At 37.1% G+C, this 15,675-nt stretch overlaps 1 protein-coding gene across 1 annotated transcript in view; it reads left to right on the forward strand.

The window, feature by feature from the left end:
- Window positions 1-413: 413 nt before the first annotated feature.
- The window catches only part of Smp_121200 (hypothetical protein), a gene marked incomplete at both ends in the record, with an annotated part of 44,394 nt that continues 29,132 nt past the window's right edge, over window positions 414-15,675 (forward strand). The window contains 2 exons of the mRNA XM_018798757.1: window positions 414-423; window positions 3,972-4,100. Coding sequence (XP_018653667.1) covers window positions 414-423; window positions 3,972-4,100 — 139 coding nt within the window. The remainder of the gene's footprint in view (window positions 424-3,971; window positions 4,101-15,675) is intronic.

Below are 15,675 nucleotides of genomic sequence, written 5' to 3' on the forward strand. Positions count from 1 at the left end.
TAACACCTTAGGGAAACCATGATGATGACTGAATGTAATCAACCATAAATTTTTTTGTCGTATGTTCAAGACGAGTCTCACAATTTATCAAATGATAAGATATCAAAACTGATATAATGTCATTTGTTACAAAACTGTGATCGCTAATTTGTAATACCAGTAAAACGTCACTGTAGTTTGATTCAGCGTTTCATTTTGATATATTTGGATGTAGCAACATGCAATCAAATGCAAACAAACTGCTGGTGCTCATGTGATAAGTATTGAATGATGTTGAAATTAATTTTCTCAAGTTTACAAAGTTGTCGCGTGTACTTCTGTTTTTTTCTCTTGTTTTCTCGTTAGTATCACTAGTATTCACACCAATACACACTGTAAACGGACAGAATGAACTCGCATATCTGGAAACAAATATGGTTAGAAGTGAGTGCCATTATTATTATCATGAATGATTACTCAATCGTTATGTAATCAGTATCAGTTGTTGCTTTAATTCTCTCTAAATTAGCATATTTCTTGAGCGTTTGTTCCCTTGTCGAATAATTATTCATTTTTGCTAATTTCATAATAAAGAAAACAAGTGAAATTGTTGCGATTGATAGTGACTGCAAAAACAGTAGTCTATTTCTCTTGTTCAACGAAGAATTCATCACAAGTAAAAATGTTCCTGACATCATCGGACTAAATAACTGAGTGTTTAAAAATATTGTTGTCTACTAGAACTAGTATTCAGTAGCCACAGAATAATTTCAATGTTTACCAAGTCTGATATGAATAGTGAACGAAGGTTACTGAAGATGATTATGTTTGTCCGCATTGATATTCTACACTGAGGATGTTACGTGAAATGTATGACGTGGGCCATTATTCACGTTTCTGATACAACTGAACAGTGTTTACACTGACCCGCCTGTGGATTGAACTTAAAAGACAAGACAAAACTAGAGTAATCTCCCGCTGGCTTATTTTACGTCTACATAATTACAAAAATAAAATCATTTTCGATATAGCCTGACCATTAGTTTATCGAATGCAGGATTTTGAATGTTATGGACATGAATGTCATCGCATTGGACTAGTATTTATACCTAAAAGAATAATAACACCTTATTAAAACTTATTAGGAAGTGTTTTTGTTTTCAAACAGACGATCCAAATACAAATACTTTCCGCGTGATTCAAGAACAGACAGCAGCTATGGCTTTCGAATGGAAACAAATGACGCACAAAAGTTTCGGTTATGTTTATTTGGTTCATGACGTATACTTTTGGGGTGATAATACGGTGAAAGTTTATGGAGGCAATATAGGTTTATTGGAAGCTGTTGGTAAACCATGTGATGTTACAAAATATCGTGCGGAGGGCTACACCAACGCCTTTTTTCCTTCCAATTTTCGGACATACCAGATGACATACAAAAGAGGTGAGCAGTTTTCAAACTGTTACCAAACGATCATATTTTCTCTTCCAATTTTATCATAATCGTAGAAGTATCGAATTGTTTATTTAAATTTTTTAAGATAACACTTTCAGTGTATCATTTGAATGCATTGCTAGTGATAGATGCCTGTTCTTTAGTGCGTTGTAACAAGGACGCAGTACGACAAAGTTTGTCAGGTTTGCCATCCAGCAACTGCTATTGTCGCTTGTGACAATGTCACAATGCATTTATTTTGTAATAACATTGTTCATTTCATTCTTTCCTAGTTCCGAGAATCGAGAATGTTGAAATACAGTTGATGCCGAATCTGTATCCACATGTGAGTTGGGAAAGAGAAACATCAGCCTGTGAATCAACTGATTCGACCATTATATTCAGAGGATTTTCAAGACAACACCTACGGATGTTCATCTTCCCGAGCGATCAAGCTGAGTATTATGCGAACGACTTCGAACCAGGCGAAGGAATGGAAGAAGTGTTCATTCTGTTCAACGAACATGAAAATCTCTTCTCTCTACCGACAATGGGTAACATTTTTCATGTTTCTTATGCATTGAAAGGTTTCTTTAGCAGGCACGTTTGTGGAAGTAGCAAGATGTGCACATGTCTTTCAGTCGACAATTTGAAAAGTAATATCTTTCAAGATATTCGTGTACGTCCAAATCTGATTCCGTAGTAAGGTTCAAAGAATGTTTTTTGAACGTCTGCTAACAATGCCTGCCAATAAACAGATATCGCAGTCATTTACTGGCAGTTACTTGCATAATCACGTATGGTCACAGTTCAATGGTCGGCGTAATGTGGTCACAACAGTTGACATAGAAATAATATATATCTAGAATAGAAGAGCTAGTCTGATTGACCTCAATGTTGCTTTAGATTTACAGTTTTCTTATGTGATGAAACACTTCGATTATGATAGTTTGTCGAATTCGTCAAGTCAACTCTTACTTGGAATTGAGTTCATGCTTCTGATGTCGCATTGTGATGAGTTTTGAACCTCTTTCCATATGAATGTGTCTTATCTCAATAAATTGAGTTTTTCGAGTACACATTTAGAGTCATTTGATGATTATCAAAATCGATGAAATCGTTTGCACAATCTTGACTGTTGCGAATAATTGCAGACGTTTACAAATTTAATTAAAACCAGTCCACAGAAATGTCGTACTCACTGTGGTCATCCCAATACAAGACATATGTGTAGTCAACCAAGGCGCATTAGTGATAATTTGCATCTTGTGTGATCATATGAAACAAGCCAAAGAAATAGATTGAGACCATTCCCATGAATAAGCCTTTTTATTGAGCTCTGTTGAGCACATGTGTGTTTATTCGACATTGCATTCTCAACAAATAAACAAACTCTTTATTTTCAAACTTTTCTTTTCTCTACCGGTTTTGGAATGAAAATGCCATGAATGTGAGTTTACTCAATAAATTTTCAAAAATAAAAAATATTTTGTTAAATTGTCACCTACTTTGAAGTTCGATGATTACGAGACAGCAAATTCATTCAGACTTACACGTGGGGTGAAACTGTATTGAAATTGTGTTCTGGAATTCAATGAGTCTTCTTTGTGATGTAGGTTAATCATGAAACCAGATAATATATGATGTTGTACAGAGATTTAGTGAAATGTGCTCTAACTGAACCACTGACGTCTCATTTCGAATAATGTGCTATTGTTCAACCGAATGATTAACATCATACACACCAAATCACGATATTGTTTTCATTCTTTTGTAGTAAATAACAGCCAAATGTAAGTTCATGAAGCGTTTCTTTACTTATATGAGAGGAAAGGTTACATTGCATCTCTACTTATCTCAAAATATTGAGTATGTAATAGATCATAGTATCTGTGTGAACTAAATACTCATTATATCCATCTGAAAAATGAAGTCACTTCATCGAGAAACCAAAACTCAAACCTAATTTATTGTTTCTCAGATATATATACTGCGAGGAATGTGAAGAAAGAACAAAAAATAATCCGAACATCAGGTGAGATGAATAAGTTAAAAGTCGATTGAAGTACACGTCAAAATAATATAGTTTACAAAAATTGTTTGAATAATGTTGACTAAATTGTAAACTTGACTGAGTAATAGTGAATCAACTGCCTTAAAATATTCTCCCATGACTCATCATGAACAAATTTGTATCTGTCAATCATACCGAGATACGGAACACGGCTATTCACGAAATTACATGGTGCATGAACGTGATTTCTCAGTTCACAGACTACAACTGAATGATGAAGAGCCCCTTCATTTACTTACATAAGCATCAGCATTCAACTAAAGCTCTTCCATAAGCGATCACAAAATAATGAAGGCTCCAGTAGATAGCATAAAAAACATGCCAGACAAAAGTTCGATAACAAGAAAATTAAAATTCATGCAAAGCGACTGATGAAATTTGTGCAAATTTTTTATGCAAAACAAAGAGTTTATTACATTGAAGAAAAAAATATTTCTCAAAAAAATCAGAAAAAAATGAAATAATTATAACCAACAAAATCAGACTGTGGGAAATATTGTAACAATACTTTCTGCAAAGGTCAAAAGATATATCAAAAGAAATGGGAGAAAAATCACACGGCTGAAGAGAACAAATTACGTTCAGCCCCATGCCTGCTATCAATGAGCATACGTTGAGGAGAGATGTGAAATACCGAACTGATTGACTGAGTTGTACCGACGCAAATTACCTCACCACTAATTTTGTACGCATGACGAGTGCAGCGAAGAACACATTCACGAAACAAGCATATTCGCAGCACACACTCACGTCCTTCCTCACCACATTTTCTTTTATTTTTTTTCGTTATACAGCGTCACCAGTACCGTCTCGGATCACTGAGAAAATTGAAGTCGATTCAGGTGAGTAGTGGTTTTTGTAACATGATGAATGTCTTTAGTATTGAAGATGGTGATCCGTTGTGCCATGTGTCAGTTCCGAATCTTGGTATCGGGCAACCACAATGGCAACTGAAAACTATCTCAAAATATGTCATCGCTCTCAGTTCAACAAACCAATCCATTTTCCTAGAATAACATTTTTGACATCAACGTCTACACAGATATTTTACTGACTCAACTCCATTCACACTTCAGCAACAGTCGTTCAATATTCTTTTGACACACTTCCATCAACATCACTGCAGTTAGGTCTCTTTATTGATATTGCCACAAGTGAGAATGTGCTTTGCACATCTCAACAGTAAGCAACGCACTCAATACTCACCACTACTTTTCATGTAACACTGGTAACTATATGGAGTTTTAGAAAGAGTGATGTGTCAACTGTTCACATGTGATTTTTAGAGATTCACGAGATGCGAATGAATAATCGACAAAATTTTCATGCTGTGATTAGAGTGTATTAGTGTATGATACACTCAATGTCTAGTCGTGTATCTGATTCTGTCTGTACTCTAGTGATAATGATTCACGTGATTGTGGCGTCCACTTCTCTACGTGTTGCAAAACCAGTAATTCTCATGTGTTTAATATTTTTATTCATTGGATAAAATTTCATAGAGGAATGTGAATAAACGTGCAAGGAAAACCTGGAATAAATTTCTCGTAAATAATCCATTATGCTTTATGTAATCGTGTTATTCGGGGCATGTATGTTTGTGTGTCGTTGTTTGTAAGGATGTCTCGGCCTAATGTCTGCATGCTGAAAGTGGATATTCGGGAACATGGACACGATTCATATAAATTTGTCAGAATGAATATGTCAATCGTGTGTATTCCGTTGGTCGATACGTGATTGAGCTCTTTGTGTTTATTCGATTTATGTGGCAGCTGTGAATGTCGCTGTGAAGAATGAGGACACGACGACGCTCATGACACGTGAGTCCACAAATAAACTGTTGTTTCTCATTGCATTGTTTCACAATCTGTTATTCATTGATATCAGTCTTCTGAAATAGCTTGAGTGCTGTGTTCATTGCACGAATTATCAACGGCCTAGCATATGAGTTGATCATTTCAAACTGAGATTTCGAGATATCTGAAATCAACAGAAATCCCTATAAGGATAATTGTTGTATGCGTACGGGTTGAATATTGTGCGAATATAAGTTATGGGATTCTGGTTTGCCTCTTTAAATGTCTTATTGCATCAGAACTGTTGGAAAAGTTCTTTTCCGCATGCGCTTTACCTTGCATCACTTAATACTGAGTAATGAATTCACAATACTCGAAATACTACCTCATTCAACAATGAAAACACGCTTCACACGATTATCTGTATAATGAACACGGTTAACACATTCGAACACTCATGTTCCTCATGCCTGTTATCAGTGAGCATACGTTGAGGAGAGATGTGAAATACCGAACTGATTGACTGAGTTGTACCGACGCAAATTACCTCACCACTAATTTTGTACGCATGACGAGTGCAGCGAAGAACACATTCACGAAACAAGCATATTCGCAGCACACACTCACGTCCTTCCTCACCACATTTTCTTTCATTTTTTTTCGTTATACAGCGTCACCAGTACCGTCTCGGATCACTGAGAAAATTGAAGTCGATTCAGGTGAGTAGTGGTTTTTGTAACATGATGAATGTCTTTAGTATTGAAGATGGTGATCCGTTGTGCCATGTGTCAGTTCCGAATCTTGGTATCGGGCAACCACAATGGCAACTGAAAACTATCTCAAAATATGTCATCGCTCTCAGTTCAACAAACCAATCCATTTTCCTAGAATAACATTTTTGACATCAACGTCTACACAGATATTTTACTGACTCAACTCCATTCACACTTCAGCAACAGTCGTTCAATATTCTTTTGACACACTTCCATCAACATCACTGCAGTTAGGTCTCTTTATTGATATTGCCACAAGTGAGAATGTGCTTTGCACATCTCAACAGTAAGCAACGCACTCAATACTCACCACTACTTTTCATGTAACACTGGTAACTATATGGAGTTTTAGAAAGAGTGATGTGTCAACTGTTCACATGTGATTTTTAGAGATTCACGAGATGCGAATGAATAATCGACAAAATTTTCATGCTGTGATTAGAGTGTATTAGTGTATGATACACTCAATGTCTAGTCGTGTATCTGATTCTGTCTGTACTCTAGTGATAATGATTCACGTGATTGTGGCGTCCACTTCTCTACGTGTTGCAAAACCAGTAATTCTCATGTGTTTAATATTTTTATTCATTGGATAAAATTTCATAGAGGAATGTGAATAAACGTGCAAGGAAAACCTGGAATAAATTTCTCGTAAATAATCCATTATACTTTATGTAATCGTGTTATTCGGGGCATGTATGTTTGTGTGTCGTTGTTTGTAAGGATGTCTCGGCCTAATGTCTGCATGCTGAAAGTGGATATTCGGGAACATGGACACGATTCATATAAATTTGTCAGAATGAATATGTCAATCGTGTGTATTCCGTTGGTCGATACGTGATTGAGCTCTCTGTGTTTATTCGATTTATGTAGCAGCTGTAAATGTCACTGTGAAGAATGAGGACACGACGACGCTCATGACACGTGAGTCCACAAATAAACTGTTGTTTCTCATTGCATTGTTTCACAATCTGTTATTCATTGATATCAGTCTTCTGAAATAGCTTGAGTGCTGTGTTCATTGCACGAATTATCAACGGCCTAGCATATGAGTTGATCATTTCAAACTGAGATTTCGAGATATCTGAAATCAACAGAAATCCCTATAAGGATAATTGTTGTATGCGTACGGGTTGAATATTGTGCGAATATAAGTTATGGGATTCTGGTTTGCCTCTTTAAATGTCTTATTGCATCAGAACTGTTGGAAAAGTTCTTTTCCGCATGCGCTTTACCTTGCATCACTTAATACTGAGTAATGAATTCACAATACTCGAAATACTACCTCATTCAACAATGAAAACACGCTTCACACGATTATCTGTATAATGAACACGGTTAACACATTCGAACACTCATGTTCCTCATGCCTGTTATCAATGAGCATACGTTGAGGAGAGATGTGAAATACCGAACTGATTGACTGAGTTGTACCGACGCAAATTACCTCACCACTAATTTTGTACGCATGACGAGTGCAGCGAAGAACACATTCACGAAACAAGCATATTCGCAGCACACACTCACGTCCTTCCTCACCACATTTTCTTTCATTTTTTTTCGTTATACAGCGTCACCAGTACCGTCTCGGATCACTGAGAAAATTGAAGTCGATTCAGGTGAGTAGTGGTTTTTGTAACATGATGAATGTCTTTAGTATTGAAGATGGTGATCCGTTGTGCCATGTGTCAGTTCCGAATCTTGGTATCGGGCAACCACAATGGCAACTGAAAACTATCTCAAAATATGTCATCGCTCTCAGTTCAACAAACCAATCCATTTTCCTAGAATAACATTTTTGACATCAACGTCTACACAGATATTTTACTGACTCAACTCCATTCACACTTCAGCAACAGTCGTTCAATATTCTTTTGACACACTTCCATCAACATCACTGCAGTTAGGTCTCTTTATTGATATTGCCACAAGTGAGAATGTGCTTTGCACATCTCAACAGTAAGCAACGCACTCAATACTCACCACTACTTTTCATGTAACACTGGTAACTATATGGAGTTTTAGAAAGAGTGATGTGTCAACTGTTCACATGTGATTTTTAGAGATTCACGAGATGCGAATGAATAATCGACAAAATTTTCATGCTGTGATTAGAGTGTATTAGTGTATGATACACTCAATGTCTAGTCGTGTATCTGATTCTGTCTGTACTCTAGTGATAATGATTCACGTGATTGTGGCGTCCACTTCTCTACGTGTTGCAAAACCAGTAATTCTCATGTGTTTAATATTTTTATTCATTGGATAAAATTTCATAGAGGAATGTGAATAAACGTGCAAGGAAAACCTGGAATAAATTTCTCGTAAATAATCCATTATGCTTTATGTAATCGTGTTATTCGGGGCATGTATGTTTGTGTGTCGTTGTTTGTAAGGATGTCTCGGCCTAATGTCTGCATGCTGAAAGTGGATATTCGGGAACATGGACACGATTCATATAAATTTGTCAGAATGAATATGTCAATCGTGTGTATTCCGTTGGTCGATACGTGATTGAGCTCTTTGTGTTTATTCGATTTATGTGGCAGCTGTGAATGTCGCTGTGAAGAATGAGGACACGACGACGCTCATGACACGTGAGTCCACAAATAAACTGTTGTTTCTCATTGCATTGTTTCACAATCTGTTATTCATTGATATCAGTCTTCTGAAATAGCTTGAGTGCTGTGTTCATTGCACGAATTATCAACGGCCTAGCATATGAGTTGATCATTTCAAACTGAGATTTCGAGATATCTGAAATCAACAGAAATCCCTATAAGGATAATTGTTGTATGCGTACGGGTTGAATATTGTGCGAATATAAGTTATGGGATTCTGGTTTGCCTCTTTAAATGTCTTATTGCATCAGAACTGTTGGAAAAGTTCTTTTCCGCATGCGCTTTACCTTGCATCACTTAATACTGAGTAATGAATTCACAATACTCGAAATACTACCTCATTCAACAATGAAAACACGCTTCACACGATTATCTGTATAATGAACACGGTTAACACATTCGAACACTCATGTTCCTCATGCCTGTTATCAATGAGCATATGTTGAGGAGAGATGTGAAATACCGAACTGATTGACTGAGTTGTACCGACGCAAATTACCTCACCACTAATTTTGTACGCATGACGAGTGCAGCGAAGAACACATTCACGAAACAAGCATATTCGCAGCACACACTCACGTCCTTCCTCACCACATTTTCTTTCATTTTTTTTCGTTATACAGCGTCACCAGTACCGTCTCGGATCACTGAGAAAATTGAAGTCGATTCAGGTGAGTAGTGGTTTTTGTAACATGATGAATGTCTTTAGTATTGAAGATGGTGATCCGTTGTGCCATGTGTCAGTTCCGAATCTTGGTATCGGGCAACCACAATGGCAACTGAAAACTATCTCAAAATATGTCATCGCTCTCAGTTCAACAAACCAATCCATTTTCCTAGAATAACATTTTTGACATCAACGTCTACACAGATATTTTACTGACTCAACTCCATTCACACTTCAGCAACAGTCGTTCAATATTCTTTTGACACACTTCCATCAACATCACTGCAGTTAGGTCTCTTTATTGATATTGCCACAAGTGAGAATGTGCTTTGCACATCTCAACAGTAAGCAACGCACTCAATACTCACCACTACTTTTCATGTAACACTGGTAACTATATGGAGTTTTAGAAAGAGTGATGTGTCAACTGTTCACATGTGATTTTTAGAGATTCACGAGATGCGAATGAATAATCGACAAAATTTTCATGCTGTGATTAGAGTGTATTAGTGTATGATACACTCAATGTCTAGTCGTGTATCTGATTCTGTCTGTACTCTAGTGATAATGATTCACGTGATTGTGGCGTCCACTTCTCTACGTGTTGCAAAACCAGTAATTCTCATGTGTTTAATATTTTTATTCATTGGATAAAATTTCATAGAGGAATGTGAATAAACGTGCAAGGAAAACCTGGAATAAATTTCTCGTAAATAATCCATTATGCTTTATGTAATCGTGTTATTCGGGGCATGTATGTTTGTGTGTCGTTGTTTGTAAGGATGTCTCGGCCTAATGTCTGCATGCTGAAAGTGGATATTCGGGAACATGGACACGATTCATATAAATTTGTCAGAATGAATATGTCAATCGTGTGTATTCCGTTGGTCGATACGTGATTGAGCTCTTTGTGTTTATTCGATTTATGTGGCAGCTGTGAATGTCGCTGTGAAGAATGAGGACACGACGACGCTCATGACGCGTGAGTCCACAAATAAACTGTTGTTTCTCATTGCATTGTTTCACAATCTGTTATTCATTGATATCAGTCTTCTGAAATAGCTTGAGTGCTGTGTTCATTGCACGAATTATCAACGGCCTAGCATATGAGTTGATCATTTCAAACTGAGATTTCGAGATATCTGAAATCAACAGAAATCCCTATAAGGATAATTGTTGTATGCGTACGGGTTGAATATTGTGCGAATATAAGTTATGGGATTCTGGTTTGCCTCTTTAAATGTCTTATTGCATCAGAACTGTGGAAAAGTTCTTTTCCGCATGCGCTTTACCTTGCATCACTTAATACTGAGTAATGAATTCACAATACTCGAAATACTACCTCATTCAACAATGAAAACACGCTTCACACGATTATCTGTATAATGAACACGGTTAACACATTCGAACACTCATGTTCCTCATGCCTGTTATCAATGAGCATATGTTGAGGAGAGATGTGAAATACCGAACTGATTGACTGAGTTGTACCGACGCAAATTACCTCACCACTAATTTTGTACGCATGACGAGTGCAGCGAAGAACACATTCACGAAACAAGCATATTCGCAGCACACACTCACGTCCTTCCTCACCACATTTTCTTTTATTTTTTTTCGTTATACAGCGTCACCAGTACCGTCTCGGATCACTGAGAAAATTGAAGTCGATTCAGGTGAGTAGTGGTTTTTGTAACATGATGAATGTCTTTAGTATTGAAGATGGTGATCCGTTGTGCCATGTGTCAGTTCCGAATCTTGGTATCGGGCAACCACAATGGCAACTGAAAACTATCTCAAAATATGTCATCGCTCTCAGTTCAACAAACCAATCCATTTTCCTAGAATAACATTTTTGACATCAACGTCTACACAGATATTTTACTGACTCAACTCCATTCACACTTCAGCAACAGTCGTTCAATATTCTTTTGACACACTTCCATCAACATCACTGCAGTTAGGTCTCTTTATTGATATTGCCACAAGTGAGAATGTGCTTTGCACATCTCAACAGTAAGCAACGCACTCAATACTCACCACTACTTTTCATGTAACACTGGTAACTATATGGAGTTTTAGAAAGAGTGATGTGTCAACTGTTCACATGTGATTTTTAGAGATTCACGAGATGCGAATGAATAATCGACAAAATTTTCATGCTGTGATTAGAGTGTATTAGTGTATGATACACTCAATGTCTAGTCGTGTATCTGATTCTGTCTGTACTCTAGTGATAATGATTCACGTGATTGTGGCGTCCACTTCTCTACGTGTTGCAAAACCAGTAATTCTCATGTGTTTAATATTTTTATTCATTGGATAAAATTTCATAGAGGAATGTGAATAAACGTGCAAGGAAAACCTGGAATAAATTTCTCGTAAATAATCCATTATACTTTATGTAATCGTGTTATTCGGGGCATGTATGTTTGTGTGTCGTTGTTTGTAAGGATGTCTCGGCCTAATGTCTGCATGCTGAAAGTGGATATTCGGGAACATGGACACGATTCATATAAATTTGTCAGAATGAATATGTCAATCGTGTGTATTCCGTTGGTCGATACGTGATTGAGCTCTCTGTGTTTATTCGATTTATGTAGCAGCTGTAAATGTCACTGTGAAGAATGAGGACACGACGACGCTCATGACACGTGAGTCCACAAATAAACTGTTGTTTCTCATTGCATTGTTTCACAATCTGTTATTCATTGATATCAGTCTTCTGAAATAGCTTGAGTGCTGTGTTCATTGCACGAATTATCAACGGCCTAGCATATGAGTTGATCATTTCAAACTGAGATTTCGAGATATCTGAAATCAACAGAAATCCCTATAAGGATAATTGTTGTATGCGTACGGGTTGAATATTGTGCGAATATAAGTTATGGGATTCTGGTTTGCCTCTTTAAATGTCTTATTGCATCAGAACTGTTGGAAAAGTTCTTTTCCGCATGCGCTTTACCTTGCATCACTTAATACTGAGTAATGAATTCACAATACTCGAAATACTACCTCATTCAACAATGAAAACACGCTTCACACGATTATCTGTATAATGAACACGGTTAACACATTCGAACACTCATGTTCCTCATGCCTGTTATCAATGAGCATATGTTGAGGAGAGATGTGAAATACCGAACTGATTGACTGAGTTGTACCGACGCAAATTACCTCACCACTAATTTTGTACGCATGACGAGTGCAGCGAAGAACACATTCACGAAACAAGCATATTCGCAGCACACACTCACGTCCTTCCTAATCACATTTTCTTTCATTTTTTTCTGTTATACAGCGTCACCAGTACCGTCTCGGATCACTGAGGAAATTGAAGTCGATTCAGGTGAGTAGTGGTTTTTGTAACATGATGAATGTCTTTAGTATTGAAGATGGTGATCCGTTGTGACATGTGTCAGTTTCGAATCTTGGTATCGTGCAACCACAATGGCAACTGAAAACTATCTCAAAATATGTCATCGCTCTCAGTTCAACAAACCAATCCATTTTCCCAGAATAACATTATTGACATCAACGTCTACACAGATATTTTACTGACTCAACTCCATTCACACTTCAGCAACAGTCGTTCAATATTCTTTGGACACACTTCCATCAACATCACTGCACTTAGGTCTCTTTGTTGATATTGCCACAAGTGGGAATGTGCTTTGCACATCTCAACAGTAAGCAACGCACTCAATACTCACCACTACTTTTCATGTAACACTGGTAACTATATGGAGTTTTAGAAAGAGTGATGTGTCAACCGTTCACATGTGATTTTTAGAGATTCACGAGATGCGAATGAATAATCGACAAAATTTTCATGCTGTGATTAGAGTGTATTAGTGTATGAAACACTCACTGTCTAGTCGTGTATCTGATTCTCTCTGTACTCTGGTGATAATGATTCACATGATTGTGGCGTCCACTTCTCTACTTGTTGCAAAACCAGTAATTCTCATGTGTATAATATTTTTATTCATCGGATAAACTTTCATAGAGGAATGTGAATAAACGTGCAAGGAAAACCTGGAATAGATTTCTAGTAAATAATCCATTATGCTTTATGTAACCGTGAACTGGTTGTCAGCAAATTCTGCGTATTCATCATATTGTCTTGATGATAAAATATTTGCGAAATATTGCGACTGGTTGCATGTGGGAAACAGTTGAATAGATGGACACTAGAATGTTTGCAATGAAATTTTCACTACCACCTCAACATTAGGTGGGTAAATCAAAAGCCGTAAATTTCAATTCCATTTTTCAAAATCAATACTGTGTCAACCGAAAACGGGAAGAACTCACTTATCCACATTCAATGGTTCCAATGAAATATCGATCATCTGATTGCGTTGAATGTGTGAGAGATGTTATTCGGTGCATGAATGTTTGTGTGTCGTTGTTTGTAAGGATGTCTCGGCCTGATGTCTGCATGCTGAAAGTGGATATTTAGGAACACGGACACGATTCATATAAATTTGTCAGAATGAATATGTCAATCGTGTGTATTCCGTTGGTCGATACGTGATTGAGCTCTCTGTGTTTATTCGATTTATGTAGCAGCTGTGAATGTCGCTGTGAAGAATGAGGGCACGACTAAGCTCATGACACGTGAGTCTACAAACAAACTGTTGTTTCTCATTGCATTCTTCCACAATGTGTTATTCAATGATATCAGTCTTCTGAAATAGCTTGAGTGCTGTGTTCATTGCACGAAATATCAACGGCCTAGCATATGAGTTGATCATTTCAAACTGAGATTTCGAGATATCTGAAATCAACAGAAATCCTCATAAGATTAATTGTTATATGCGTACCAGTTGAATATTGTGCGAATATAAGTTATGGGATTCTGGTTTGCCTCTTTAAATGTCTTATTGCATCAGAACTGTTGGAAAAGTTCTTTTCCACATGAACTTTACCTTGCATCGCCTAGTACTGAGATATGAATTCACAATACTCGAACTACTACCTCATTCAACAATGAAAACACGCTTCACATGATTATCTGTATAATGACCACGGTTAACACATTCGAACACTCATGTTCCTCATGCCTGTTATCAATGAGCATATGTTGAGGAGAGATGTGAAATACCGAACTGATTGACTGAGTTGTACCGACGCAAATTACCTCACCACTAATTTTGTACGCATGACGAGTGCAGCGAAGAACACATTCACGAAACAAGCATATTCGCAGCACACACTCACGTCCTTCCTAATCACATTTTCTTTCATTTTTTTCTGTTATACAGCGTCACCAGTACCGTCTCGGATCACTGAGGAAATTGAAGTCGATTCAGGTGAGTAGTGGTTTTTGTAACATGATGAATGTCTTTAGTATTGAAGATGGTGATCCGTTGTGACATGTGTCAGTTCCGAATCTTGGTATCGTGCAACCACAATGGCAACTGAAAACTATCTCAAAATATGTCATCGCTCTCAGTTCAACAAACCAATCCATTTTCCCAGAATAACATTATTGACATCAACGTCTACACAGATATTTTACTGACTCAACTCCATTCACACTTCAGCAACAGTCGTTCAATATTCTTTGGACACACTTCCATCAACATCACTGCACTTAGGTCTCTTTGTTGATATTGCCACAAGTGGGAATGTGCTTTGCACATCTCAACAGTAAGCAACGCACTCAATACTCACCACTACTTTTCATGTAACACTGGTAACTATATGGAGTTTTAGAAAGAGTGATGTGTCAACCGTTCACATGTGATTTTTAGAGATTCACGAGATGCGAATGAATAATCGACAAAATTTTCATGCTGTGATTAGAGTGTATTAGTGTATGAAACACTCACTGTCTAGTCGTGTATCTGATTCTCTCTGTACTCTGGTGATAATGATTCACATGATTGTGGCGTCCACTTCTCTACTTGTTGCAAAACCAGTAATTCTCATGTGTATAATATTTTTATTCATCGGATAAACTTTCATAGAGGAATGTGAATAAACGTGCAAGGAAAACCTGGAATAGATTTCTAGTAAATAATCCATTATGCTTTATGTAACCGTGAACTGGTTGTCAGCAAATTCTGCGTATTCATCATATTGTCTTGATGATAAAATATTTGCGAAATATTGCGACTGGTTGCATGTGGGAAACAGTTGAATAGATGGACACTAGAATGTTTGCAATGAAATTTTCACTACCACCTCAACATTAGGTGGGTAAATCAAAAGCCGTAAATTTCAACTCCATTTTTCAAAATCAATACTGTGTCAACCGAAAACGGGAAGAACTCACTTATCCACATTCAATGGTTCCAATGAAATATCGATCATCTGATT

This window comes from Schistosoma mansoni, chromosome 7 (genome assembly GCF_000237925.1).
Source record: "Schistosoma mansoni strain Puerto Rico chromosome 7, complete genome".
NCBI lineage: Eukaryota > Metazoa > Platyhelminthes > Trematoda > Strigeidida > Schistosomatidae > Schistosoma > Schistosoma mansoni.